The following is a 27,787-nucleotide window of genomic DNA, read 5'->3' on the forward strand; positions in this document are numbered from 1 at the left end:
CTAGCCTCTGAAACTTTGCAGTCATCTCTTTACCTGGAATACTTCCTTTTCTCCCCTGAATCCATCCAAAGTTCATCTGCCCTCTAGTTACAGCTCAAGCCTCTTCCACATCCCCTTCCTGAGTCGTTTTGCAAAGCTAGTACCATCCTCATGGGCTTCTCCTTTTCTGGAATTCTTCTGCACTCACACATCTGGCAGATGTGCAGCATTGAATATGTCCAATGACCTCCCACCTCCTCCAGCCGCCCAGAAGGGGAGGAGAAGAAGGAGATAAAGGTCGTCCTATGATTATTCCTATTTCGCAGACGAGAAAACAAGCTTGGCCCATAAGTGGTGAGGCCAGAAGTCATACCTAGGTTTTTTGACAAATGAAAAGAAAAATGTGTGTGCACACCTGTGTGTATATACAGAGAATATACATGGTCGTATATGTAGCCTAGAATTCAAGAGTCTAAGGTCTGATGTTAGATGAATCTGGTTTTGAGTTCTTGGCTCTGGTAATTAGCCGTGTGGCACCATTTTGGACATCTCACACGATCTCTCTGAACCTCAGTTTCTTCATCAGTGAAATGGGTACAGCACAAGATAACATTTCATAAGATTATTGTGAAAAGAAAACGAAGTCATGTTTGTAAGAGGCTAAGCCGCTCATGGATTTAAGTACTCAGGAACACTCACAGAGTTTATTATGTGCAAAAGAGACATTTGAGGGGGAAGAGGTTGTTTGTCTGTGGTCATGTGGATATTTGAGGATGTGTGTGCATGTGGATGTGTGTGCACGTGCATGTGGAAATGCACACACTTCATAAGCTTCCACATTGCAATTGTGCTCAGTGTAAAAGATCAGGGTTCAGAGAGAAAGTTCACTCTGAATTTCTGTGTCTCAGAGTCATAAATGACTGAAATGCAGGGGGTGGGGGATGCCATTGGCTGGGGCTGGGGCTGTTTCTGTGTACCTTGGTGTCTGTAAGGGAACATATATCTTTCAGGGATGCTGATGTGCAGACGCCCATGTCTACCTGTGTCTGCTAGGATGTGCCTATGTGTGTACATGACTGAGGCTGTGACGACCGGGACTCCTGTGTCTGTGGATATTGGAATGCCGTTTCTGCCTATAAATGGTTATTTTGGCCTCTGTAGGGGTGTGTGTGCATATCTGTGGGTTTCTGAGTAGGGGACAGGAGGTTTTACATGGCTTTAGAGCACTGTGAGAGTCTGTGCTCTCAAGTATGGATGTGTGTACAAGTGTAAGAACGCTCGTGCGGGGTGTTTACATTTGTAAATGAGGGCAATTAGGGAAGTAATGGTATGTGTGATGGCACAGAGGTGGAGCGTTGTGGTATCTATAGGACGGGATCTGAGTGTGCCTATTTGTTTTTAGAAGAGGATGTATATTTATGCATGTCTCTCTAGGCTTGGTTTGTTTGTGGAGAAGGGGGCTGAGGTTGTGAGTGGCCACTTGTGTGAGTATGTTGTAGGGTGTTAGTGTGTGTAAGGCTCCGTCTTTTTGAGTCTGAGAGTCTCGTGTCTCTGCGTTTGGGGGTTGTGTCTCCTATCTAACTGCCTGGGCCTCCCTGCCTTTCCCACCTTTTTCATTATCAGTAGAACCCTAGAGAAGGTGAGATGGACATTAGACTGGATGGCTCAGGACATCTCAAAGGGAAGAAGGGTGTCTCAGGCAATCCCTCCCGGAAGAATTCAGGGGAACATTCCACCCACCCCCCAACCCCAGCCAGGAACCCTCTTCCCTCACCCAGCCCAATCCCATTCATTGAGTAGGAGCCGGTACACCCTCTGGTTGTTATGAAGCAGAGGTCTCTGTGCAGGTGTGTGAAGGTCTGTGTGGATATCTGTGCTCCTGCAAATGACATGAACGGGCCATCATTCGCCTCAGCGTGTCTACAAATGCACCTACCAGGTGTGGGATTGCATCAACACAGCATCATGTGTGACTTTGTAGGAATCCATCTCCGCTGATGGTGTGTGACCATGGGTCCATCTTGTATCTGTGAGTGGGGCCGTGCCTGAGGCCTGTGGGTGCCCCCTGAGGGATGGGCAGGGTGAGAGCTGCGTGGACGTGTGCCTGCTGGTGCCTTTGTATGTGAGCGTGTCTCAGTCTTTCTGTCAGCGGCTCTGAGTTTCTGTGTGTCTATATGACTGCGTATGAGTCTCTGGGTCGCTGCCTCGCTGTGTGTGTCTCGCTCTCCCTTGGCGGGGAGGGGATTGGTCACGCATGACTCATCTTGAACCGAGCGGGGCTCCAGCGGCAGGGCGGCCGCCGCCGCAGCTGGAGGGGGAGGAGGAGGGAGAGGAGGAGGGGGAGGACTTCAAGGAGGGGGAGGAGGAGGAGAAGGAGGGGGCGGGGGCCTTTCCAAGTTTGTCGGGACCTTCTTCCGAGGCAGCCGCGGCGGCAGCCAGGGAGGCCGGGGCTGCGCGCGGGCCGGGGGCGGGGGCTGGGGCCGGGCCCGGGGCGGCGGGGCCGGCGCCTCCGCTCTCCTCCAGCTCCTGCTTCAGCCTCTGCTGCCGCTGCGGCCGTGGCCCCCCTCGGAGCGGCTCTCTGCGCTGCGCGCCCGCCGAGCCCGCGGCTCTCCGGCCCATGTATTGGAAGCATGAGAACGCCGCCCCGGCACTGCCCGAGGGCTGCCGGCTGCCGGCCGAGGGCGGCCCCGCTGCCGACCAGGTGAGCGAGCCAGCAAGTGGTGGAGCGACCCGGGCCAGGGTCCGGCCGCGGCCGAAACCCAGCCGGGCCGGGCCGGGTGGCGCGGGCGGCCTGGGGGAGGAGGGGTGCGGGGGTGCGCCTGTGAGTACGTGTATGTGAGTGTGTGAGCGCGCGCGAGCACTAGGCGAGGGGGGGGGGTGATGTCGCGGAAAGCGGGAACACATTATGCAAATGTTGGAGGAATTTCTCAAAAAGCGATTTAGCAAAGACACAGGCGAATCAAGAGGAGGCGAGGCGGGCATTGTCCGTCTGAATAGGCGCTGATAGCGCCGATGCGCCGCGTGCCGGGCGGACGCAGCGCCGAGGATCCCGGCGCGGGGCCGAGCCCGGGCGCGCCGAGGGGCTGGAGGGCGCCTCTTCCTCCGCTCCGACTCCTCTGTTTCCTCTTTCTGGTCCCGCATCGCCCCCCGCCCCCGATATCGCCCCCGTTTTGCTCCGGGTTTCTTCCCTGGTGGCCCTCGAAAGGCGCCGGAATCCGTGTCAATATCGCCGCGCCAGTTTCGCCGTGCGCGCCGGGCTTGCGGGCTGATGCTCCCGGCGTTCCGCTTTTCATTTCCCTCGAACACTGCCCCCCCCCACCCATCTCCTTTTTCTTTTCTTTCTTTCTCTCTTTTCTCCTTTTTGCATTTTGTGTAGCGAGGAGGAGAAGGGAGCGAGGAAGAGGGGTGGGGGGTGGGTGGAGGGAGAAAAAATTCGATTTTTAATTACTACCATTAAAAAATCAAATTTGCAATTCTTTGGGCGGCCTGATGGATCTCACTGATTGACAGTTGGAATTGACACTCTGGCTACCTCTTATCTTGGGCATTCACGACAATTTCTAATTGCAGGTAGTTTGTGTGTGTGCGCGTGTTTTTTTTCCCCCTCAGAGGCTTGGATTGCAAGGGAACTAAGCGATTACTTCAAGAGCCACGGGTTAAGTGCAGGGAGAGGGGGAGAGAGAGGGAAAAAATCCAATCCAAATTCAAATTGCTTCATTAGAGAGACACCGCTTTTGTGGGGAAGGGCTTTAAATGCCCACTACAAAGTTAGGACTCATTGTTCGGCGCCGGTTTATATAACTGGCGCGGGGAGGCGCTGGGCTCAGGCTGCGCAGAGCCAGTTCTGCAGCCGCCGCCGCCGACGTTCCCTCCCCCCTCCCCCAGGTGATGGCCCAGCCAGGGTCCGGCTGCAAAGCGACCACCCGCTGCCTTGAAGGAACCGCGCCGCCCGCCATGGTGAGTCCACTCGGCCCTGTCTTCGTACGAGGTCCGGCCCTGGGGATCGGGCCCGGCTTTCCGGCCCCGAACTGCTCGCTGCCCTTGCGGGGCGACTCGCGGAGGGCGCCGCCCCTCTCTGAGTCTTGGTTTTCCGGCCAAGGATGTGGGTTTTGACCGCTCCCGGCACCCAGGACGCGCATGTTAAAAGTTGGGGCCGTCCCTTCCGCTTCGGTAGTCGGTTTCATTCCTGTCCCCTAGCCCATGGCGCGGCGTCTCGGGAGGATTTCGTTGTCAGTTGGTGCGCCGGGGCCCCAGATTTGTCTCTGAGGTCGCCGCAACGCCGGGCCCCGGGATCGGCGCTCACCTCAGCGCTCGGCTCTCCCTCTGTCCCCCGCGCTGCAGGCTCAGTCGGACGCGGAGGCCCTGGCAGGCGCTCTGGACAAGGACGAGGGTCGGGCCTCCCCCTGTACGCCCAGCACGCCGTCTGTCTGCTCACCGCCCTCTGCTGCCTCCTCCGTGCCGTCCGCCGGCAAGAACATCTGCTCCAGCTGCGGCCTTGAGATTCTGGACCGGTATCTGCTCAAGGTGAGACGGGGGGCGGGGTGCTGCGTGTGTGCTGGCCGGCCCTGGGCTGCAGGGAAGCAGCGCCGCACCAGGTCCACTTAATTCCGAATCCTGGTTCAGCCTGTGCCTGACCGCGCGGCTTTGCGCAAGCCTTCGCGTCTCTCTGCGGCCCCGGGGTCCCGTCTGAAAAATGGGAAGGGTTTATTTCTACCTCGCTGAGCCTCACCGTTACAGAAGAAAAGCGGGGGAAGTCACATGCCCCGCCAGCGCTCCAGCGTCTCCAGCTGCAACTGGAGCCGGGGAGGCTGGGGCCCCGCGTGAAAAGAGGCCCTCACTGAGCCGCCCCCACCCCAACCCTCCCCAGGTCAATAACCTCATCTGGCACGTGCGGTGCCTCGAGTGCTCCGTGTGTCGCACGTCGCTGAGGCAGCAGAACAGCTGCTACATCAAGAACAAGGAAATCTTCTGCAAGATGGACTACTTCAGGTAGGCTGCGGCCGCTGGGCCAGCAGTGTCGCCGCAGGCAGGCCCCCGGCGCGCGCGCGGAGGCCGGCTTTGCGACGCGTGGTGTCTGGCTCCGGACTCCCGCGTCTTGAGTGTACTCCGGGTGCGCCGCGAGGGCCCCGCACGCCGGCTCTCAGCGCCATGAACCAGGAGCTCCGGGCTATGAGCCCGGGCCTGAGATCCGCCTCCGGTTCCTGCGGCCCACTCGGTTTCGGTCGCGACTCTGGCTCCGTCTCGGGTTCTGCCTGAGTCTCAGGCTCCAGTTCCGACCTCCAGTGCCTCGGTCGAGCCCTGATGTCCCGGGCTCTGGCCCCAACCCGCTCGGATCGCAGCCACCAGCCATATGGCTGCATCTCCAGTGCGCTCCGGCTCTGGGTTCTAACCCTGCTCCGACTCCAGCCGTGCCAGCGTCTCTCCGGGGCCGGACCCTGAGCTGAGCTCCAGACTTAACCCCGGCTCTGACCCCGGTTCCGCTCGAGGTTAGAGGCTGGTCGGGCCCCAAGCACCAGCCTTGCATCGGTCCCAGATCCGATCCCACATCAAGCACCTCGTCCTAAACCCCAACCTCGATATCCGGCTGCGCCTCAACTCAGAGCCCGGCGTCGCTCTAATGTCTCATTTCGAGTCTGGGGTTCCGTCTGGGTCCCAACTCCATCGTCCTTTCGGACCCGGCTTCAGCCTCTTCCGGGTGTGGGCTCTGACTGTGGGCCGCCGGGATGGGGAGGGAGAGAGCCAGGCGCCGCAGCCAGATCCCTTACTTAGCAGGATTACCCGGGACTTTGCTCTCCGCACCGCAGTGCCGGTCCTGGCGGCTGTTGACCGCAGTGGGGCTCATCCTTCCGCCGCACCGACGTGTCTCCGCCGCCTGCTCGAGCCTAGATCCTAAACACTGCGCGCGGCTTTGGCCCGACCCGGTCATGGGGTCGAGGTCACTGCGAGGTCAGGGGCACAGAGGTCGCCTGCCTGATCACCTCGGGAAGCTTGAACCACATCTGAGGGGGGTCCGCTGGGCCCACGGAGTTGGAAGAGAGTGGAGTGGAATTGGTTCCTGGGAGGGATGCCCATTCCCATGGGCTTTCTCAGAAGCGGAGAATGCTACTCCCCTATAACCCTCTCCCCAACCAGACATCCTTCCCATCCTTGCCTCTGGAGGGGCCATGGCTTCAGTCTTCTTGGAAAGATGCCACCTCAGAAAGATCCCCTGAGAGTCAAGGAACGTGGTGGAAGGGAATTCCAGACACGCTCCCCCCTGGCATTGAGTCTTCTTAGACTTGGAAAGAGAGGACCTTGACTTTAGGGGGGAAGTTAGCAGCATTTTGGGACTGGGTACTGTGGGGAAACCATGGGAAGCATGGTTCAAGAAGCGGACCCTTCTTTTGTGCATGGGTGTGGAAGGGTGAGCATGGAAGGGAGCTATACAAGTGGCTTAAGACTCAGTGTGCAAGGAGTGTATGTGTGCCTGTGTTGTTTAGATCTGTGCAGAGGCACTGAGGGAATGTGTCACTGAGCAGGGTCAGGGGTGTGTGGACAGTGTGTGTGCCCCTTTATGACAAGCATTTGTCTTTTAGTTCATGTATGAGAGTGGAGTATGTCTATGTGTGAATGTTGGGACTGTGCGTGTGTGTGTGTGTGTGTGCGCACGCGCACGCGCAAGGAGGTAAGGACAAGATTACACCTGGACAGGGATCTGGAGGTGAAAGGGTGAGGATTCTGAAATCCTGTCTTTCCTCACTCTACCCCCGGCTCCTCTGAGGGGGCATTCCTGCTTCAGGCCTTAACCCACAGAGGGCTCAAAAATGTGCCACGAATGTGGATTTGTGGGTGTGGACTGCTGTGTGTGTGTATGTCAGAGCAGGGTTATCATTGTGTGGTTCATAACCAGAATGTGGTATCTTCCCTCACTGTTCCATCTGACTATTGGCTGGCCAGGACAGGAAATGGAGATATAGTCCCTGTCTAGCCACCTCCTCACTCTAGGCCTGACTCCAGTTGGTTAAAAAGAAGCCAGCTACCTTTGGGGGGCTCCTTGGGCTCATCGGCTAGCCGGGAACAGGACTTTATGTCTTGCCTGGGGAAACCAGCAGGTCGATATCTCAGCCTTCTTCTATAGAGGAGGGCAGAGCCGAACTCCTCTCTTGGCTCTCCTGGTAACTACAGACCTGGCAGCCCTGTGAGCCACGTGCCCACATTTCTTTGCTGCTTCTCTAGCCCCAGCTCATGCCCAGGCTGGACTGAGCCTCCTTGGTTGCTGTGCTTACTAGATCTACAAGGATCAGTCAGAATCAGATCCTGACCCCACTGTCCAGTGCATTCACTGACTCTGAGTCCCTCTTCCCCCTGCAGTAAGGTAGAAGATGGATGTGCAGCTTTGTCAGACAAACACCAAATCTCTGCATGACCTTGGGCAAATCACTTCGTCTCTCTGCCCCCAGTGTCCTACTTCCAGGGTTGTCTCTCTGAGTTGCCAAGGAAGGATTGAAGGGAGGAAGGCTTGGTAGAGGCTCCCCAAATGGCAGATGCTGTGGGTACCTCGATGATCACCTTTGTCACCATGGCAGAGTGGATGCTGGGTATCATCCTCTGATGGCATTTCCTCAGGCAGTTTGAGGAGCAGGGTCTGCCTGGAAAGATGGGGATGGGACATTTCTGGGTTGCAGGTTCTGAGCGCTAATCCTTTTCCAGTGACAAGAGCCCCCAAAGCAAAACTAAAACAGATTTTTGGTTAAGGAAATGGAGGGAATAAAAGCTCACATTCCCCTGGAGGAGGGAAGACTTGTGGCTTTTTTGATCATTTCTCCCCCAGCCAGGTCTCCCTGCAGGCATAACCCATCCCTGGCAGCCCCACCTGTAACAAAAATAATAAAACCCACAAAAAGAGAAAGGAAAAGCCGGCAGAGCGCCAGGCAGGGACTATTGTCTGCTCTGAGTAGCAGCCTGAACTCCGGGTGCCTGTTGTAAGGGAGGTCTTCCTGGAGAGAGCATGAATGGTGGCTTCGGAGGTACAGTGCCCCTCTCAAGAGCTGGGGCTGAGATTCTCTAGCCCTCTGTTTCCTGAAGCCCAAGGTCAAGGGTCTGGTGAGATATGGACTGGAGCTCTCAGCCTAAGAGAAGCTAAGACTTCGCCACAGGAAGGAGGGAGGAAGTGGCTAAGACCTTATGGAAGGGACAGTGGGGTCGTATCCCTCAGTGAAGGGTTTCTTCTGGGTTCCATCCCCCATCTTGTTCCACCGTGACGTCATCCTGCAGACCCTCTTCCAGTCACCTGTGGCACAGCTAGAAATTATAAGTTAGAAAAGCACTCCAAGTTCACCAGGGAGCCCTGAGGTCCAAATCTGCCTCTGGCTCATTTGCATTATTGGGAAGGGTTGGTTTTCCACTGGCTGTTTTTCCCTTGGCATACAGATTGCTGGACCTTTCTGCCTCAGTTTCTCCAACTCTCCTTCCAAACAGGGACCTCACCAGCCTTTGTGGGTTCAACCAGATTCCCACCGCCCCTCACTTTTTGGGCCCTAGCAGAAAAAAATTACCACCAGGGAAAGATGATATCACTCTTTAATTTCTTTACTTTTTGTTGTTGTTATTGTTGTTAAGACTATTTTTTTTCATTTTCTTCCAAGAAATAAAGAAAAGTCTTGAGGAAAAAAAATAGTGTTCCTTTTTAGGGTATTGATATCTCCACTGCCCTCAGCAACCACAAGCCCAGACAGCTTCCTCTCATCCACTGACCTGTAGCTGCTGCCCCCTAAATGGGGTGTGGACTGATCTTCAGTGCCCTTCTGGCTCTCTCAGACTTCTGAAGCATCACGTCCATTGCATTGTAGGGGAGACTGATGTCCTGGGAGAGTGGCAAGTGAAGAGCCCAGGGTCACACAGTGAGAGTGGAAGAGGACACTGGTCATCAGAATGTTTGGAGCTCATCCCTAAGCCAGAAACCATGTTAACCCTTTACATGCTTCATCCCATTGAATCCTCAGGTACACGCCTGTGATTATGATATTCTCATAATCCCCACATTATAAGAGGAAAAACTGAGGCTCTGAGAGATGAGGTCACACAGGTAATAAGCGGCAAAACCTAGATAAACCCCTTGGCTACCTGACTGACTCCACCATCTTTGAGTCTAAACATTCCATAGGCTTCTTCTATAGGTGAGATATGTCAGCAGTCCCTCTCTACTAGGTGGGGCCTGTGAAATGACAAGGACCCCTCACCTGGCCTTAAGATTCCCTGCCCAGTTTGCTTGTCTTCACAGAAGGAGCACCCGCTGTGTGCTCTGATGTGTGACTCTCCCTAGGTGGGATCTAGGAGCACTGAGGCAGGAGTGACCTCCTCAGAGGCCCTGACTGTATTAACTTTGCCAGGTTCAAGGTCACTGTGGTTCCTGGCCTTGCATCCTGACCATGGGAGTGGGGAGTAAAGGGTTAAGTACTTCTCCTGGTGTTTATGGGGTGAACTTCAGAGAGTGCCTTGGGCTGGGCCAGGGGTCTGCTGCCTCAAGTTCTTGTCCCCTGCTTAGCCCACATGACTTAGGGCAAGCCCCCAACCTTCCTGGGCCTTTGGCCTAGAGCCCAAGCTCCGACCCAGGCTCCAGCGGGAGAGCTCCATCCCCTCCCCCAGAGCTGGGGGTCCCCGGGGAGGCTCGGAGCTGGGAAGCGGCCCCCCACCGCGGCAGAAAGCGGCCCAGTGGCCGCCAGCTGTTGGGGGACAGATGTTGGGGGAGCTGAGAAAGGATTTCGGGGGAGGGGCCTCCGGCCGGGACCTCCGAAGCGCGGGGTGTTTTAACCTCTTAATTGCTGGTTCTGTTTTTTCCGGCTGCTTCTCCTAAGAGTTTGCTTAAAAGAAAAGGAGCGGAAAGGATAGACAGGGCTCCACCTTCAATCCCCCTTGTCTGGCCTCCTAGAGTCTAAGGCCATCCAAGGGAGCGTCGTGAAGATAAAAATGAGTGAACTCGGGTTTGACTCTCAGCACCCTGGCTCCGTAGCTTCGTAACTGACAGGAGCCTTCTCATTCCGAGCTTCGGTTTCCTCATGCAGAAAAAGGGTAGCTTAATAATAGGAAGTGGGGTCTTAGTGAAACTCCGATGGGCTGTTTCGTTGAGGCTCATTCTTGCAACAATTAATTACCGAGCGCCTACTGGCTGCCCAGGGAAAGTAGGCCGGGAGAGTGAGCCTGACTTCGTCAAGGGCGCACAGCTCCTCCGCGCAATCACGAGTACTCAGCTCTCACCGCTCCTTGTTCGGAGGAGAGAGGAGGGCAAGGAGGTGCGTGAACCCCACTCTGCTCCTTCAGCAGTTAGGATGCGCAGCATCTGTCGGACACCTCTCCATCCCCAAAGCGCCTTAGTCCTTTGCTCCTTTGCGCCTTTATCCCACGGCGTGCGCCTGGACCCTGGGAGGGGAGCGCACAAGGCTGGGGGTGGGGGGAGGAGGTAGCCGCGCCCCCTAATCCCTTTGGCGCTCCCTTCACAGCTCCCGAGCACCCCTTTCTTGAAGTTTCGTTGTCTCCGCCGCCAATTTCGCTGCTTCCGGAATCCGGCGGCTCGGGCCTCGCAGCCCGCCTGAGAAGGAGTCAGTCGGTTTGTCAGAGCCTCGATCCGTAAGCCTCCTCGTGCCCCTTGTTTGTGCCACTGACCTCTGCCCTGGGTGGGGAACACGCTTCAGGAGCGGCCCGCAACGCATCCCAAACTGCGTAATGACCCCCTCGCCCCCACCCGAGGATCCAGCGCGAGGAAGATTTCGTTGATTGGGCCGAGCTACAGCGAGCGCGGCGGCGAGATCCGAGGGCTCGGGGACGGCTCTCGGCATTTGGGGGTGACACAGGGGGTGTCGTTCGAGAAAGTTACTGAGAGATCATTCGCGGCGCCTGCTTAGGATCAAGAGGCTGGGGACACTGTGAGCAGCCAGTGTAGGCGCAGAATGCTCTCGGACGTCGCGGACGCGTGGAACCGGAAGAGAAGGGGTGCGGGAAGATAAGGGGCGTCTGGGACGCGTGTCTGGCGGAAGACGAGGAATCCGGCACAGCCAAGTGCGAAGAACACCCGGCGTCGTGCTCTCTGACGCGGCGCGCCGGCCGCAGCGCAGAGACCGCAGCGGGGAGACGCGGCCCCTCCAGCCTGGTCTCTGGAGGCCGGACCCTCCCCTGCCGCCGCGCACCGCGATCCCCGGGAACACACCCTCCAGCCCGCGGGGCCCCAGGACGTGCGCGCCAGAGCGGCCCGGACCGGCGGCCGGGAGTGGGCACGCGACGTGGTCAGACCAGAGCCCTTTCCGGGTCACACGCCCGCCATCCAGCTCTTCTCGTGTCCCGTCCGCTGCTTCTGCAGGTTCTAGGTCCTTTCTGCACCTCCAGGCGGATCTCAGCCCTGCGCCTCTCTCTTCGTGGTCTTGGGCAAGTCTCTTGCCCGCTCTGAACCTCCGATTCCACGTGTGCAAAGTGGGTGCCGGAGTCCCCACGTCACGTGGCTGCGGCGAAACTGAGGAGGCGCGGTGAAGGCGGTGCTTCCCAGGACCCCGGACCGCAGCAAGGGCTCGGCCTTTGGCCGGCCGCCCCCTCCTCTAGGAGGCCAGAAACTGCTCCCAGTCGGGACATTCCCAGACCGGGAACAGAATCTGGGGTCGGGAGTAGAACCGCGGTGGGCAGAGCAGTTTCCCCTCCCCCTTACTGAGAAGGACTGGGAACAGGGCTCACAGGCTGTGCTGGGCTCTCCCCAGGGGAAGGCGAGGTTACGGGGGCTGGGAACCGCCTCTGTTTAGGGGTCGTTTGACCCGACAAAGGCACGCAGCGTGGTTTGAGCGAACCGCTCCTGGTCGGCGTCAGTCGCGTTGCGGTTATGTAGGGGACCCGGGGCTGGCTGAGGCCTCGGTGCTCCCGCACTCGGTTCATTCCAAGACCGTTTATTCATATGACAGTTGCTTGTATTTGCCAAGGCAGGCGAGGCTGTAACCAGTGTGTGTGCATTTGCCGGACTGGTTACAAACTCACAGGCATTTCTAAATGCTCCTCCGGGTGGAAATGTGCCGGCCCTGTGGTCACAGAGGCAAATCTTCTTGGTCCTCTCCCAGGAATGCCAGGGGTGGAAGGGAGAGCCAAGAAACCAGACATCTGCAGACCTTGGCGATCAGTGGGGAAAGGGTGGTTCCCCGGACCTGTGTCACTCTTCCAGGAGGGCGAGGGGGTGGGAAGAGGCACAGTCCAGTGCAGAGGTTGGAGGTGGGAAAGTACTTCAGAGGGGGACCATACAGACCCGAGACTGACCTTGCAATATGGCCGACTGGGACTCAAGCTTGCATGTGGGGTGGATGATCTTGAGGAAAGTGAAGGAGGAGGAGATGAGCCGGAGAGGATGTGGTCTGCTGGGGTTTGTGAATTCCAGGATCTTGGACCAGATTTTAAGCAGGGCAGGACAGGATTCTGTGTGCATGCTGGAAACGCCACTGTGGCTGCTCTGTGGAGGATGGGTGGCCAGGGACGGCCCTGGAAAGAGGGAAACCAGGGTTGAGACTGGCAGAGAGGGGTGCTCGACAGGAGCCTGGCCTAGGAGGAGGGCAGTGGCAGCGAAGAGGAGGAGATGGGTCCCAGAGATACTTAGGAAAGGGACCAATAACACCTTGTGATTGGTTGAATGTGAGGTCGAGGAGAGGGAGGGGCATATGATTTAGGTGTCTAAGCTTGAGAGACTGGATGACTCTTGGCGCCATTCCCTGAAATAGAGCGCGCACCAAAGGAAACTGAGTCCCAGAGGGTTGGGGTAGGATCATATCCACTTAAAGAACAAACTCTCCCTGATGCTTAGGAGTCAGGCCTTCGGCTGACTTCTGGGACAGGGGAATTAGATTCTGCTGCTTCCTGGAGGGTGCCCAGTCCCGTGGTGGAGGCAGCCATATCCGAATAGCTACATTACAAAGTGAGAGGTTAAAAGAGAAAGAGACAAAATAAAAGAAGGCTTAAGGGGGAAGAGGGCATTTGATCTGGGCTTTTTTTTTTTTTTTTGTATTTTTAACATTTTCTATTGGACTGTCACAGCACTCGAGTCTGGCTGATGACTTAATAGACTGCAAAGCACTAACAAATAGTAGTAGTCATTACTGCTGTCATCTAGTTCAGCTCAGGGCAAGGAAAATGAGAACTCAGGTGGTTAAACAGTTTGTTCAGGGTCATCAAGCCAGTAAGTGAATATTTGTCTATGCTTCCAAGAAACTCTGAGCTTTTCTACTGCTGGGGTACAGTTTATTCATCTCAGGTTCCTATCCTTGCAAACCGTGTGACCTTGTGCAAGTTACTTGACTCTCTGGTCCCCATTTTCCTCATCTGCAAAATGAAGATTAATTGGGGTAATCAACATAAAACACTTAGGATCTTCCTGGGCACGTGGTAAGTGCTCAAAGATTTACCTATTATTATTACTATTATTATATATTACCTGATACTTTCGATATATTCAAATGAGCAGATTAATGTTATATACAAATGTAAGTGACCATTGTACAAAATTTGGGAAATTCAGAAAAGCGCCAAGAAGAAAATAAAAACCTCCCACCAGCTCACTTTCTAGGTGGGACTTGTCTACAAGGAGGTGGGTGTGGGGTGGATCCAGACAGAGGGAAATTCATGAGCGAGTGAAGACCCTGAGGCCGGGAGCCTGGGTGCCTGCGTGCCACCACTAGGATTTGGAGGGAAGAGGGGTGGCCTCTCTGAGCCTCGCCATCCCCTTCCCTGCCCTGGTGTCCCGCAGCCGATTTGGGACCAAGTGCGCACGGTGTGGCCGACAGATCTACGCCAGCGACTGGGTGCGGCGGGCTCGCGGCAACGCCTATCATCTGGCCTGCTTCGCCTGTTTCTCCTGCAAGCGCCAGCTGTCTACGGGAGAGGAGTTTGGCTTGGTCGAGGAGAAGGTGCTGTGTCGCATCCACTACGACACCATGATCGAGAACCTCAAGAGGGCCGCGGAGAACGGTACCCAACTCGCCCGCCCAGCACCCGCTGCACCTCTGCCCCCAGCCCTACCCCACAGCAGCACCCCAGGAACTGCCCTCACTCCTCTAGAGACAGGTGCTGGCTTTATCACCGGGAGGCTGCGCACGGAGCCCAGGCTTCTGGCTCCACTGTTTGCTTGAGAGTTGGATGTCCCTGCCTTTCCCTGCAACTGTATTTCCTTTTCTGTATAATGGGGCTAATGGTAGGACACCTACTCAAGGATAGACGAACTGGATGTGTTGTAAAGCCACGAGAGGCTCAGTGAACCCTAGAGATGATTCTCATAATGGGGCAGCCTACTCTACCTTTAGACAGCTCTGGTTGGCCAGAGGGCTCTTCCCCTCCAGCTGTCTGTTTTCCCAATGACCATACTAACAGCTCCAAGCTAGAGGTTTAGGGGTGGTGGTTCATTCTGGAGTGTAAGGAGAAAGGCCTTTGAGTCTGCAAACTGGAGCTTCAGCAGTTTTGCTTCTGGCATGCCGTGCTGAAATATAAAGTTTCCTTTCCTCTCTGGGCCTCAGTCTCCCCATCTGTGCAAGGTGGATGGTGGACGAGGAAGATCCCTGAATCTCTTTTGGCTCAGATACTGTGATTCCCTAAGACACACAGGTTCAGGGATAGGGTCTAGGTCTTCCAGGGATTGTGGGGGCTGAGTCACAGGCGGATTGGGAGCTGGAAAGGGTGAGCAGAGGCTGGGCTGTGGGCGGAGGCAGAGACCCTTTCCATAATTTCCCTATCTAGGTCTGTGAAAGCCGCTCACTTTACTGTAACATGGATTATTTTATGTAATCCTTACAATGACCCTAGGAAGTAGCTGTTAATCCCCATTTTATAGGTGAGGAAACAGGCAGAGGTTACCTACAGTATGTGACTTGCCAAAAGTTACATACTAGTCAGTTTGCCTGACTCCAAAGCCCCAGCTTTAACCACCATCTACCCCATTCCAAGCTCCAGGGTCCTTGAATCAGATCTCATCAAGCAGGGGAGTCTGCTGGGATATGGCTGCCTCTGTGAGTTTCACTTTCTCATTGAAATAAGGGGCACCCCAATCATTGTCTTACCTGCTCTCCTAGGAGACAGTAATACCACAGAGTGTCTGTCCCATCTCCATTTCTAGGCTGGGAACTAGTTGTGCATCCTCAGAGTATTCCCGGCTATGACCATACTAGGGCCATCACTTTCTCCTGCCAGGATTAGGTTAAGTGGGCTTAGGTAGGGAGGAAGGGAAGCTAGGGTGCTACGAAGTTACGAAGTTACTTGCAGTGGTGGCGGGCAAGTCAGCAGTAGAGCTGGCATGGAATCCCCACAACATGGCCCATCAGTAATCTCAGGCTCCATCTACACCTGCACCAACCGGGATCACCCCTATTCATAGCCTTGCCAATTACACTCTTGCTCTCCCATCTAAGCCCCACCCCAGACTTCTACCATGCAGGGAGGCTTGAAGGCTTAGAACCTTGGAACTCCTTTACTGAGCAGTCCTCAGTTTAGGCTACTGTTCTACTTTTAAAACTCACACACACACACACACACACACACACACACACACACACACACCCCACACAAAATTTAGAAAAGATGGTTCGGTAAAAAGAAGAAAATAAAGATCACTCCAAATGCCACCACCCCTCACATTTTAGTGTGTATCTCCCCAGATTTTTTTTATGTCTGTATGTTTGTTTGTTTGTTTGTTTTCCCTTAACATAGTGTTTTTCCTAATTTTAAAAAAACACAATAAATTTTGAACAGTGGTGGAATTGCTAGTGATTTTAATTTTTTTCTTTGTGTTTATCTAAACTTTTTGAGTTTTTGATAAAGAACATGTATTACCTTTGTATTCAGAAAAATGAGGTATTACAAATAAAACGGGAATATATTTAGTGTGATTGTAAAAGTAATATAAGTGGGAAGAGAATAGCTAACATACATCCCAGTGAACAAAATTGAACCTTAGAAAAGTGAGGTGATATGTGATTGTTGTAAAAACCTCTGAAGTTACAGAAATATTGAAAGTACTGTCTTCATAATCGCACTCCTTGGAGCAACCACTGCTAACACCTTCCAACCTTTATCTTCCATCCGTTTGAAAAAATTATATCCATCCAACCCTTTGCTTTCATAAGTTATTACAAAAGTAGGATCACAGTTCTGTAACCTGCTTGCTTCCTATCTCTACAAACCTTTGGTTTCCCCAGATTAGCTAGGAGGGAGCCCAGTTTGGAGTCTCGAGTCAGCCAGCTGTCAGAATACTGGTGAAAGATCTGGAAAAGGGGCCTCTCTCTGAGCCTCAGTTTTGCCACTTTAAAGAGAGGATAGCGTCATCCGTCCTCAGGGCCGTGAGACATAAAGCGTCTGGTACTAAGGGAACGCTCAGAAATGAAAGCCCCTTCTCCAAAGACTGAGCTCAGGGACTAAGGACTCTGAGATCCCCACTCCCAGCCAATTCCGCTCCTGACCCTTCCAGGGACCAGCTCCCCCCATCCCCCGTCCTTTCCAGGCTGCCACTAGAAGAGATGGGGACGCGTGGTCAGCCACTTCTGTCGCCCTCAGGGAACGGCCTCACGCTGGAGGGGGCAGTGCCCTCGGAGCAGGACAGTCAGCCCAAGCCGGCCAAGCGCGCGCGGACATCCTTCACCGCCGAGCAGTTGCAGGTACCAGGGCAGGCCAAGAATGGCCAAGTGTGGGCGGGGCGTCGGTGAGGGCGGGGCTGAGAGGTCCTTCTGGCTCCGCCCCTCCGGACCCGCGGGTGGCGAGGCGGGGCTGCAGCTGTCTGGGGCGTGGCCTGCAGGCCGGAGCCTCTGATTGGGCCAGGGCCCTGGAGACCTCCGCGCGCTCGTGCCTCACCGCACCCCCGCGCCCCGCAGGTTATGCAGGCGCAGTTCGCGCAGGACAACAACCCCGACGCGCAGACCCTGCAGAAGCTTGCGGACATGACGGGCCTCAGCCGGAGGGTCATCCAGGTGGGGCCGGAGGAGGGTGGGCCTTCGGGTCTGGGGAGGGGCCTGGGGGCGTTCCCTCGAGCGCAAGGCGATGTTGCGGAGCCACTGTCCCGAGCGCACGTGGCCGCTTTACTCTGGAGGCGACGAGGCAGATCCTCCTGGTATCTCTCGGCGGCGCGTCCGACCCTTTTCCGCGAGGCTGAGACTGCTGAGACTGTCGTTCCAGGTGTGGTTTCAAAACTGCCGGGCGCGTCATAAAAAGCACACACCGCAGCATCCTGTGCCGCCCTCCGGGGCGCCTCCGTCCCGCCTCCCTTCCGCCCTAACCGACGACATCCACTACTCCCCCTTCAGCAGCCCCGAGCGCGCACGCATGGTCACCCTGCACGGCTACATTGAGAGTAAGTGACCGTGAGCCCAGGCCGAGTGGGGCACGGAGGAGAGCGCGTGGGCGGCAGAGGCGTGGGAGGCCGGCCTTACTGAGCCTCCACTCATGTGGACTCCACGGTCACTCGGGCCTAGGGGTTGGGATGAGGCGTTAAATTCCCTGGTTCTGCCTGAGTAGGAGCAAGCCTTCCAGTCATTCAAAAAGTGTTTTCTAAGCACCCACTGCGTACCAGGGCCCGGACTAGGGAGAGAATAAGATGAATGAGTAAAATCCCCGCTCTGGTGGAGCCTGCTTTCTGGTGGGAGAGACAACACCGAACAATAACCAGATAGACGGGCGTGTGGTTTTACTTGCGCTGATTTGTGTAGGGAAAGGTGCTTAATGGGAGTGTCTGAGATGCTGACTCTCAGCAAGCTGAGACCGGAAGCATGGGTAGGATTAATGAGACACAAGGAATGGAGAAACAGGTGTGCAGGATGGCAGAGGAACCTTCAGCCTGCCAGGGGAGCATGATGGCACTGGGTGTATTTGGGGACTCTGAGGAAGGTCGGTGTGGTGGGAATACATACCCAAGGCTGTGGGGCCATGGGCAAATCACCTAACCTTGAACTTCAGTTTCCTTCTCTGTACACTAGGACATTAATGATGCCTACCTCACAGGGTTGTGAGAACCTACTCACTTATTCAGTAAATATATTTTAAGTGCCTTCTGTGTCCTAAGCACTGGGATACAACTTAGAACACAATGGACCAAACCCTGTTTTGCCCCTGGGGCTCATAATCCAGAGAGGGAGGTAGGTGGAGAGATAATAAACTAATGCGGAGTGGTGGGGGGGGGGGGGACAGGCATGTCAGTGGAGAATGAGCTCTGTGAAGAGAGATGGGGGTTGGTTGTGGAGGAGTGACCTTTGAGCAGGAGCCTGGAGGAGAGAGGGAGCAGCCTTGTGCATTTCTGGGGATGCACATCCAGTGAATCTGCTGTTGATCAGGTGCTTATTACAAATTTTCCTTCCCTTGGATTGATTTTCCATTGATTGTTTCCTCAAAGCTGAGCATGACCAGAAACTTTCTCCGGTTTCAAGTAAAAATAAAAGAGAAGGAAGGTCAGAGAGACACTGCTATTTACTTAGCCCTTGCCATGTGCCAGACCCTAACCTTGTTTCTAAACATCAGAGATCACAATCCCGTTATAATGATGAAGAAACCAAGGGTCCCAGTAAGTTAGTTGGAGCCAGTGTTCCTTAATGATTGACTGTGGGCTTTGATGTCAGACGGTCAGACTTAAAATCCCATCCCTGCTACTTCCTAGCTATGTGACACTGAGCAAGCTTTTCGGTTTCCCTGGATTCTAGTTTCCTTATCTGTAAAAACAAAGATAATAAGGACACTTATCTCAAAGCAGTGTTGTGAGCATAAAATGAGATCACCGACGAAGTTTTCAGCATTCAGTAAGTGCTGGAGAAGTATTAGCTGCTCTTGTGATGGTGGTGATGGTTCTGGTTTGCAGAACCGGGAGTGCAGAGTTCTGCCTGCCCCACCAGGCTGCCAGTTGGAAACTGTGTCCCTTTGTCCTTTTCCATTTCTGAACCATCTGTTCAGTAGGAGGGACTTTTTCTTCCTTTCTTTTCTAAACAATGTCTTATGTTCAGGCGGCACAGAGCCCGTTGAAGATCTGGTTCATCTGTAAAGGCGCAAAGTCCTCTAGGGGCTCTGTAGGTACCAAGAGTCTGGGCTACCAGCTAGCACTTGCTGTGACATTGGGAATGAATCTAAGTGATCCCCTTGGGAGTAGGGCCATGGCTTTCAGAGCTGTGCCAGGACTCTGCCTACATACTTTGACCAAGGCTAGATCTGTCTTTGACTTCTGGAGAAAGGGCTGAAGTGCCCTTTCTTCCTCACTTTGAGGTAGAACCCAGCTTGGGACAGGAGGTGTCAGGATATTTGGACCTGCTGCCTCTTGCTGCATGACTGAAGGTCCCCTCAGCAGTTTGCTTTTCAGTTAACTAAATCCACAGGATCCTGAGTTTCCTAAAGCCTTGGAGCTTAGAATATGATTAAAATTGAGATTAGAATATGATTAGAAAAAGACACAGACACATATAGTTTTCCATGTCATCTCAAGCTGTTCGTAGACTCCTAGAACAACCCAGGTTAAGAGTCCCCAATCATACACAACTGCTTTATTCTACAGAGAGGGAACTGTGGCTCAGAAAGGCACAGTGATTAGTCCCAAGTTACATGTCAATTATAAGTCTCTGTAGAGAGCTTTTTCCTTTTACCAAAGCTGTTGAAGAGAGAGGCTGTGGACTTCTTTCTTACTGTAGGGGTAAAGAGGCCAAAACATGAAAGATTTGGGTCCGACATACGGGTGGACTTCCCCTGCAGTTGTAGATGTCAGATTAGGGCACGGATATTCATTCAACAAACTTTTAAAGAGTACGTACTAGATGCCAGGCTTATTTTAGGTACTAGAAATCCACAAAGACTTAGAGTCTAGAAAACAGACAAAAATTCCCGCCCTCATTGGAGATTGCATTCTAGGTGACAAAGATAGATAATATCAAATAAACAAGGAAAATGTACAGTAAGTCAGATGATGCCAAGGAGGTAAAATAATGCTGGGAAGGAAGACAGGGAAGGGTGGAGGCGAGTGTTGGTATGGGGTTGTAACTGTAAATAGGGTGGTCAGGGAGAGCATCATGAAAAAGGTGATATGTGAGTGCAAAGTCCTCTTGGAAGTATGAAGGTAAAGCGTTGGCGGAGGTACAAGGCCTGGAGGGAGGATCCTCATAGATGCAGTACAGCCTTGTATATAGAAGGTGTTCAATACGTATTCATTTATGAGTGTTTGTCAGTGAGCTGGACGGTTAGCATATAGACTTTATAGATTATATAGACTTTCGCGTAGAGCATTGCAACCAACCCCACTGAGATTTTGGGCAGGGCCAGCCAACTGGTAAGTAGCAGAGGTGAAACTGAGCCCAGGGCTCCAGCCTGCCGAGCACAGGGAAGGTGGGATCCTGCATGGAGGCTGGCTATGGGCTCCAAGGCATCCTCTCGTCCACAGGTCAGGTACAGTGCGGGCAGGTGCACTGCCGGCTGCCTTACACCGCGCCCCCTGTCCACCTCAAAGCCGATATGGATGGGCCACTCTCCAACCGGGGTGAGAAGGTAAATGGAGCCAGGTTGGGTCTGGCAGGTCAGAGCCATCCTGCTGGGGATGGGTTTCCGGCAGCATTCCTCGTTGCCGAGAAGGCACCATGTCTCTTTGTGGCAGACCCTCTCTGCCAAGTGTCCTCAGGCCCCCACTGTGCCCCTGAGGCAGTTATACTAGCAGGTGCCAGTGTGCTCTATGTGCACAGGCACGCCAAAGGCCTCGAAGCCTCTGCACCAATGGCCGGCCTTCCCTTTTTCAGATTTGTGAATTTAGTTCCTTTGCTCAGACTTTGCAGTTCACACACCACTGTGCTTCCCACCATCCCACTGCTCCCTCCTCCTTCCTCCTTTTTATTCCTGTCTGTCGGGAGTGAATGTCCCAAGCTGGTGGGGCCCAGGGAGAGCAGGTCAGCAAGTGACCACGGTCAACCGGCAAGGTCTCTTTTGTGGAATCCAGGTCTTTGGTTGTTTGCAGCATTAGGACTGAATGTCCTTAAGGGTATTTAGACATCACCCAATCCAGTGGCTTGAAAGCTTTGTTTTTAAGCACTGGGATCCTTACTTGACTTTTCTATAACTCATAATACAGATGAAAGCAGATGGAGCTTCTCTGCATGAAACCACAGAAGGCGTCAGCCCCCCACCTCCCCTCTCAGCTCCAAGACACTGAAAGCCCCTGCTCTAAGACCCCCCTCCCCCATTTTAGAAAGGGGGAAATTGAGGCCTAGGTAGCTCAAGGTCACGGAGACTAAATGAGAACCCACGCATTTGTTAATTCACTTATTCACTCATTCAGCTGACGTTTGCTATGTACTCACTGTGCCCAGGATCCCCCAAGTCAGTTACCAGGAGCACTGAGATGAGGAAAGCGTGGTGCCTGTCCTTGAGGAAGCCACAGTCTGCAGGGGGAGGCACACCCCAACAGTTACAACACGGTGTGACCGAACCGTGGTGGGGGAGCCAAGGCAGCTGGGGAGTGGAGGCTGGGGGCGCAGGTCAGGAGACTCACAAGGAAGGCTTCCTGGAGAAAGGTGATGTCTGAGCCCAGGCCTAAAGGCTGAATCCCTGTGTGAGGAAAGGCATGGGCCACCACAGTTGTTGGGGACACTGAGCAATTTCACAGGCTCGGGAGAAGAACAGTGAGGGGTGGGGGGCCTTGGGCTGTCAGGTGGAGGAGTGTAGACTCTGTCCCTGGGCAGTGGGGAGCCCTGGAGGTCTCTTTCAGAAAAGTCACTGCAGCGGTCCTTGGAGAGGTAGGGAGCCCTGGAAGTCAGCAGAGGTGGTGGTCCATGGAGAAGGTGTCCCCCTCCCCAAAGACCCTTGAGTCCCGCAGAGCGTGATGTTGTTGTGATTCTCAGAATCACTTTGGTGGCTTGTAAAGGTGCAGATTCCCCAGGCTTGTCCCTAGAGAGCTGATGGGGAGGTCTGAAGCCAGGCCCGGGGTCCTGTGAGTGTAATACCCAGCCCACGAGATTCTGGCAGGCAGCCAGGGGTGGGGACCCTTCCTCCAGGACAGTCTCTTACTGTGCTTCCTGACTGAGCACCTACTGTGTGCTGGGCTTTGTGCTGGGCACGCAAAGGAAGGTATAGAATGGAGAGATATAGACAACTTAGCTGACCAGATAGGTTTCTAAGTAACCGGTAGTGCTCGAGGCAAAATCCTGCAGCACCCAGGGTGGCTGAGCACGCCCCAGGAGCTTCCGCTTTGGACTGTGATATTCACTGTAAGAGCTGCTGTTTGTTGAGCGAGTCCTCTGTTCACAGCAGGTACTTTATACGCGTTGCCTGAGTGACGCTTCCCAACCACTCCGTGGATGTGAACATGGCGTCCTCATGATAAAGATAAAGGAACAGAGGTGCAGAGAGGCTCAGAGAGGTGACACAACTTGCCTAGGGATGCAACAAGTCTGTGGGGCTCTGAGGTCTGCCTAGTTCAGTAACCACTTCCTTTCATGCAGCACTTTACAGTTTGCACAGTGTTCTCCCTGACCTCACCCTCCACAGCCTCTGTGGGAGGATGATTCTGGTTGACTCCGTTTCACATCTGCAGACACGGGCTCAGAGGAGTAGCTCAGCCAGGGCCACACAGAAAGCATGGCGGCGCTGGCCTTGGTCCTAGGGCTGCCTGCCTCGGAGCTGCCCCCCCTCTGCGGGACACCTTTCATCCCGTCACACCTGGCACAGGGACTGCAGAAGCCAGCTGGCATGGTCCCTGTCCTCAGGGAATGTGTGGCGTAGAGCAGGAGGCGGGCAGCTATACCCCAGGGTGACAGGACTTTTGAGGTGAGGGATAAACATGGCCTTCCAGGACCCAGAAGAGGGAGTGAGATGCAGGGATTGAGGAGAAGGGTGCTCCGTGTCGGGAGAAGTGGACATGCTAGGCACAGAGGCATGGGGGACCTGGGTTCGAGGAACCGAGGGGTGTTTGGTGTGGTCAAGGCCCAGGGAGGCGAGAGGGGCTCACAGGGGTCACATAGTGAAGGGCCTGGACCGCTGGGTGAGGGGCCTAGGTGATATCCGGAGGGCCGGGAGGGCCCTGGAAGTGTTTAGGGCCGGGCTCAGAGCTTGGAGACGAGCCCTCGCCTTCTGGTTACTCAGCTAAGCTTGTGGTTTTGTCTAGTTCATCCTGAAGGATGAGACAGGCTGGGATCTGGCAGCTTTGGCTGCAGGAGGTTTCTGGGTTTGGCTGCTGAGCCAGAGCTCTCTGGCTCAGCTTCACATCTAGCAGCTCTGCAGAAAACTGTCTCCCCCTCCTTCATGGCCTGCCCTCTCACTGTCAGGCCTTCCTGCCAGCCCCCGGGGACATTTTCTGTCCACATCTTGCCAAACCCATGGGGCCTGGTGGGCTGTGTGTGGTCATTTGGCACAGGGCTTTCTCCCAGGTCCCTGCAGGCCTGAGCCAGCTAGCTGTGAGGAGACTCGGTGCCCGCTGGGGGAGACCCATGAACCCACTCGCCAAGACCAGCACTGGCCTGGTCACGAAAGTAGGCTCTGAGCATCCGGGGGTAGCACCTTCTGCCCCCACCACATCATCATTTGGCCACACACGCCTGTGAGTTTCCAGAAACACATTTCTTCCTGGTCATGGCCTCTGACCCTACAATTTTAGAGCTTGGAAGGCTTTTAGAGATCAGGGCCAAGCTGTCATTGATCAGATAGAGAGGCCAAGGCCCACGGAGGGGATGGGACGGTCTTAACAGAGCCACCTCTCCCGAGAGAGTTTTTTTAATAAGAGCGCGAAGCCCGGCATGCCGGAAGCCGGAGGAGAGCACTGCCCGAGGCCGGGTGAGAGGGTCAGGCAGACTCCGGGGCCCAGCCCTGGCACCTTCTCGCTCTGAGACCGGGGAACACATCTGCAAGATGGAGATAATAGGTCAGGTCCCAAGCTTGTTGCTGAGAGCAGATGCAGTGACATAGGGAAAGAGGCCAGCAGAGTGCCTGCTATGTAGAAAGTGCCCCCTGGGTGGTGGTTATTGGTACGATTGCTCTTATGGAGACCATGACCATTGCTTTCCTCCATCTCTTCCTCATGGTAACCAGTCTGGGCAAGTAACATTCAGGATCAAAAAAGTGGGACCGTCCTTTGGCCGTACCCACTTGTTGTTCCTGGACCACTTGAAACCTCCTCCTGATACTTTACTGTGAGAAGGCACAGCTCATTGACCAGACAGCCGGTGATCCTTGACCTGAACTTCAGGAACTGGCTGTGTCTATGGCAATAAGAGGTTAGCCAGATGCTTTAGGTGGAAGAGAGAGGACAAGGGCAGATATTTCCTGATTGCTCGCCGTGTGTCAGGCACCTGGCATGTCTGAGCCATCTGCTCGCCTCTTGGCTTTGCGAAGACTAAGTGCACATGAAGCGCTTGGCCCATCTCCTGGTGCATAGGAAATGTCGATTACTGTTGTTACCGTGGCCTTGGAGAGGTAGAGGCTGTGTGATATAATGAGGAAAGCTTGCTCGGGACCTGAGCCTGGGCTACAGGGCTAGGTCCGCCTCTCCCTAGCTGTGTGATTGTGGGCTCACTAATTTTCACCTCTCTGAGGCCCGGCGCCCTCCCCTGTAAAATGGAGATAATGGCGGGATGCCCTCGGGTGGAAGCGAAGTTTCCGTGCCGGGTCACGTGTGCAGTGCCAGGCGCGGGGTGCGTGCTCAGCAGATGTTTGCCACTGCGCTCGTATCTCACCGAATGCTCCCCGTTCTGAGAGAGAGGTTTTGTTACCCTCATTTTACAGATGAGGAAACAGGCTCAGAGAAGTGAAGTGAGTTGCCCAAGGTCCCACAGCAAGTAAGTGACAGAGCGAGGGTTTTGAACCCAGATCTGGGCCCTGAGCCACCCGCATTCTCTGTGCCTTCGAGGACATCTTGGGGGGGCCACTGAGCGGGTCAGGCCCGAGGCTCAGCCGCCTTCCATGCCCCTCCTTCCGCAGGTCATCCTTTTTCAGTACTGACGCTGCCGGCACTTCCGCATCTGCCCATGGGCACCCCACAGCTGCCCCTCAGCCGCTGAGATCCAGCGTCCAAGCCACTGCCAGGGATCCACCCGCCTCTGCATCCACCCCTTATCTGCCATCCTGCCCACCACCAGCTGGGCCCCCGGGCCCAGCCACGCCCTCTCCTGCTGAGAACCAGAACTGGCCAGGAGCGCCGTGGAGTCCTCCTCTTGGAAGACAGTGCTCCCTAAAATTTGGAAACAGGGTGAACGCGACAGCTAGTTTTTCCCACTTAGACAGGACTCATCTTCAACTTAGGCTGATTCCAACAGCAAAAGGCCGAACTGAATTGCGCAACGCCAACAGCCTTCTAATTTACAGGTTTTCTTTCCCCCTACGTTGGAACCATCTCTGAATTCCAAGTAGCCGGCAACCCCCAATGTGATCCACTCTCTTGCTTTTGTCTGGAAAACTACAGTGTCTGTGGGATGTCCCCAAAGGAAAGCTATGTTCTAATTTTATCATTTCCATCTGTCTGGTTATGTCAAATTAATTCAGAGAGAGAAGAGACACTGACCAACCCTGAGAGGCCCAGCAGGGCAGAGATCGAAGCCTGCCCCAGACCAGGAGGCAGGGGGCTGAGGGCGGGGTGGGTGGGGGTGGGGGGACAAAGACCCCCATTGGTTTGGAGCTCAAGGAGAAGGATATGGCACATTGGGCTGGGAGAGGAAAGAGAAAACTCGGGGTATGTGTGGGAGACCCTCCTCCTCCATATCCAGCACGTATAGTATACAGGCGACAGAGCAGAGATGAGGTTCGATCTGTGCTATGACATTTCACTGTGTTCGGGGCCCTCGTTGGCTACTTGTCGACCCCTGGTGGGGGCGCTCGGGCCATGTCTTCCGTGGGGGAACCACTCATGGGGACTGGGGAACAGAGCCTAGGGAAATGCTTCAGGACACCAGAATGTTCATTCTGATCCATCTCTGAGCAGAGAGAGGGTGCTCGCTGCCTAGGTGAGCATGCCAAGCCCAGGATTCCAGCTGGCACCGCTGGGCTTCCCCACCCGCTCATGAGAACGGGCTCAGCTGCACTCACATTCACCCTGTCCTGCTGCAGCTCTCCACCCCAAACAAAAGGGCTTGGGCTATGCAAGACCATGACTTATGTCATCAAGGGAACGCCCATTTGTCCCATGTTTATCCAGTAATTTTATAAGTACTTGGTGTCCCGATGCATTTTCTCACTAGAGGCTGCTAGTAAGCATGTTTTAGCCCAAGTCCTCTTTCCTGCTCTGGTTAACCTGATATGTTGGCTTTCGAAGGAGACTCTAAGACAGGGAAAGCAAGTCCATGGCACATATGTATTGGCTGTCTCTATTTTCACCCATGGCAGACATTGCTAATCAATTAGAGCACACTCTATCTCACGAGTCTGCATTAAGTTTGCAGAATCCACATGCTTGAAAAGTTGGCACTTAAAGTGAAAGCCTCCATGTCATTCTTGCTTTGGGACCGGGCAAAACGCTAGGCAGCCCAAGAAGAGAACTCACTTCCTTTCCCTTCTGAAGACAGTTCCAGCTGACTCAGGCCAGAGAGAAGTCACCACTGAGAATGTGGTCAGTACAGCTTATTCGGTAAATAACATGTACCCAGCCCTGTGCTGGGGGTGATGTTAACAGAAGTGGCTTGGGCCTGATTCTAGGCCTTGGGGAGCTCTGACCTGACCTTTGATTTTTGCTCCTGTTGTCCCAAGTGCAACCATGTAATCAGTGGCCAGTCGAGCCCTGCCCAGGGTCACCCAGTGCTCACTCTGCCTTGAGCCTCCCGCCAGGGTCTGTTCCTCGCGTGGATCTTGTGGTCATAGCATGTTGCAGTTCAGACATGTCTCCACTAGCCTGTTAGAGCAGCCTGGGAACGTACAGGCCATCAAGACTATTTATTTAAACACAAAACAAAAGGGGAAAATACACACATGGAAAAAAAATGTAAGCACTTTTTTGTAAAACCAATGTCTGTTTTGTTACATACCTTTCATGTTGTGCTTTGTAAATGTCTTATTTGTGTAATAAATAAAGTTAATGCAAGTAGAAGTGCTGGCACTTAAATCCAGAACACGATGGGATTCCATTTCTTTCCCTCTCTCTGATAAAGGGGGCTCAGGCCCCCGGCGCCCAGTGCAGTCCCCTTCCTGGAAAATTGGTACTGTTTCCCAGTGGGTAAACTGAGCGTCATAAAGACACGATGCTGGGTTTCTTCTTGAATCTCAGCCTTGTAGGGAATCAGGCCCCTGTGCTCCCTCCCGCTCCTGAACATGTGGGACCCACCTCCGCCCTAGAGGAATTCTCTGTCTGGCAAACGCTGCAAACAGGCGGTTCCCTCCAAAATGCTGTGGGGGCGGGGGATCATTTGAGCTGGATCTTATCAGATTATAAATTCGCAGAATAGGTGCAAATGAGGAGGTGCTGGGGGGCCAGGCCAGGAAGGGAGGCACAGAGGAGCCTGTTTGGAAGATGAGGGGATATTTGATAACAGTGATGTGTGTCAGGGCCTGAGCTTTGGTACAAGTCTGGGTTTCATGCTGGCCTCGTTGGGTCCCAGAGCCACCATGTAATCTGGGGAGTGAGAGAGAGCACCTTTTTGCTGGTGCCAGATTTTTTTTTTTTTTTTTTTTTTTTTTTTTTTTTAGCAGCAGAAGAGTTTGTTCAAGCCAGAACTCTCGAGAAGGGCAGTGGAGTGGCCCTGCCTGGGGCAGAGGTGTCCCCACACCCTCCCACCTACCTCACGCCTGGCCCTGCACTGAGTTACTTGTCAGCCTCAGCTCAGGGTGGACATGGCCATCGCCCCTTTGGGGCCCCCCCCGTTATTTTATTAGCTGTTGTACCGCCCCCCATCTCTAACCCCATCTCTGCCCC

The 27,787-nt window shown here is 54.4% G+C and overlaps 1 protein-coding gene across 4 annotated transcripts; it reads left to right on the forward strand.

Annotated features, from left to right (window-relative positions):
• Positions 1-2,449: 2,449 nt before the first annotated feature.
• LHX6 (LIM homeobox 6) lies at positions 2,450-26,987 on the forward strand. Of its 4 annotated transcripts, XM_016155974.2 has the most exons (10): positions 2,450-2,680; positions 3,865-3,936; positions 4,321-4,503; positions 4,847-4,968; positions 13,718-13,938; positions 16,510-16,610; positions 16,824-16,919; positions 17,125-17,299; positions 20,354-20,457; positions 24,871-26,987. In XM_016155974.2, exons 1-10 carry the CDS (start codon positions 2,597-2,599, stop codon positions 24,889-24,891), a joined length of 1,179 nt encoding a protein of 392 aa, XP_016011460.1. In that variant the 5' UTR covers positions 2,450-2,596; the 3' UTR covers positions 24,892-26,987. The 4 variants fall into 4 exon arrangements, with proteins under 4 accessions (XP_016011460.1, XP_016011461.1, XP_036073639.1 ...); XM_016155975.2 differs by lacking the exon at positions 20,354-20,457; XM_036217746.1 differs by lacking the exon at positions 3,865-3,936.
• Positions 26,988-27,787: the final 800 nt, after the last annotated feature.

The sequence above is a fragment of the Rousettus aegyptiacus genome, unplaced genomic scaffold (assembly GCF_014176215.1).
Source record: "Rousettus aegyptiacus isolate mRouAeg1 unplaced genomic scaffold, mRouAeg1.p scaffold_m13_p_3, whole genome shotgun sequence".
NCBI classification, from domain to species: Eukaryota; Metazoa; Chordata; class Mammalia; order Chiroptera; family Pteropodidae; genus Rousettus; species Rousettus aegyptiacus.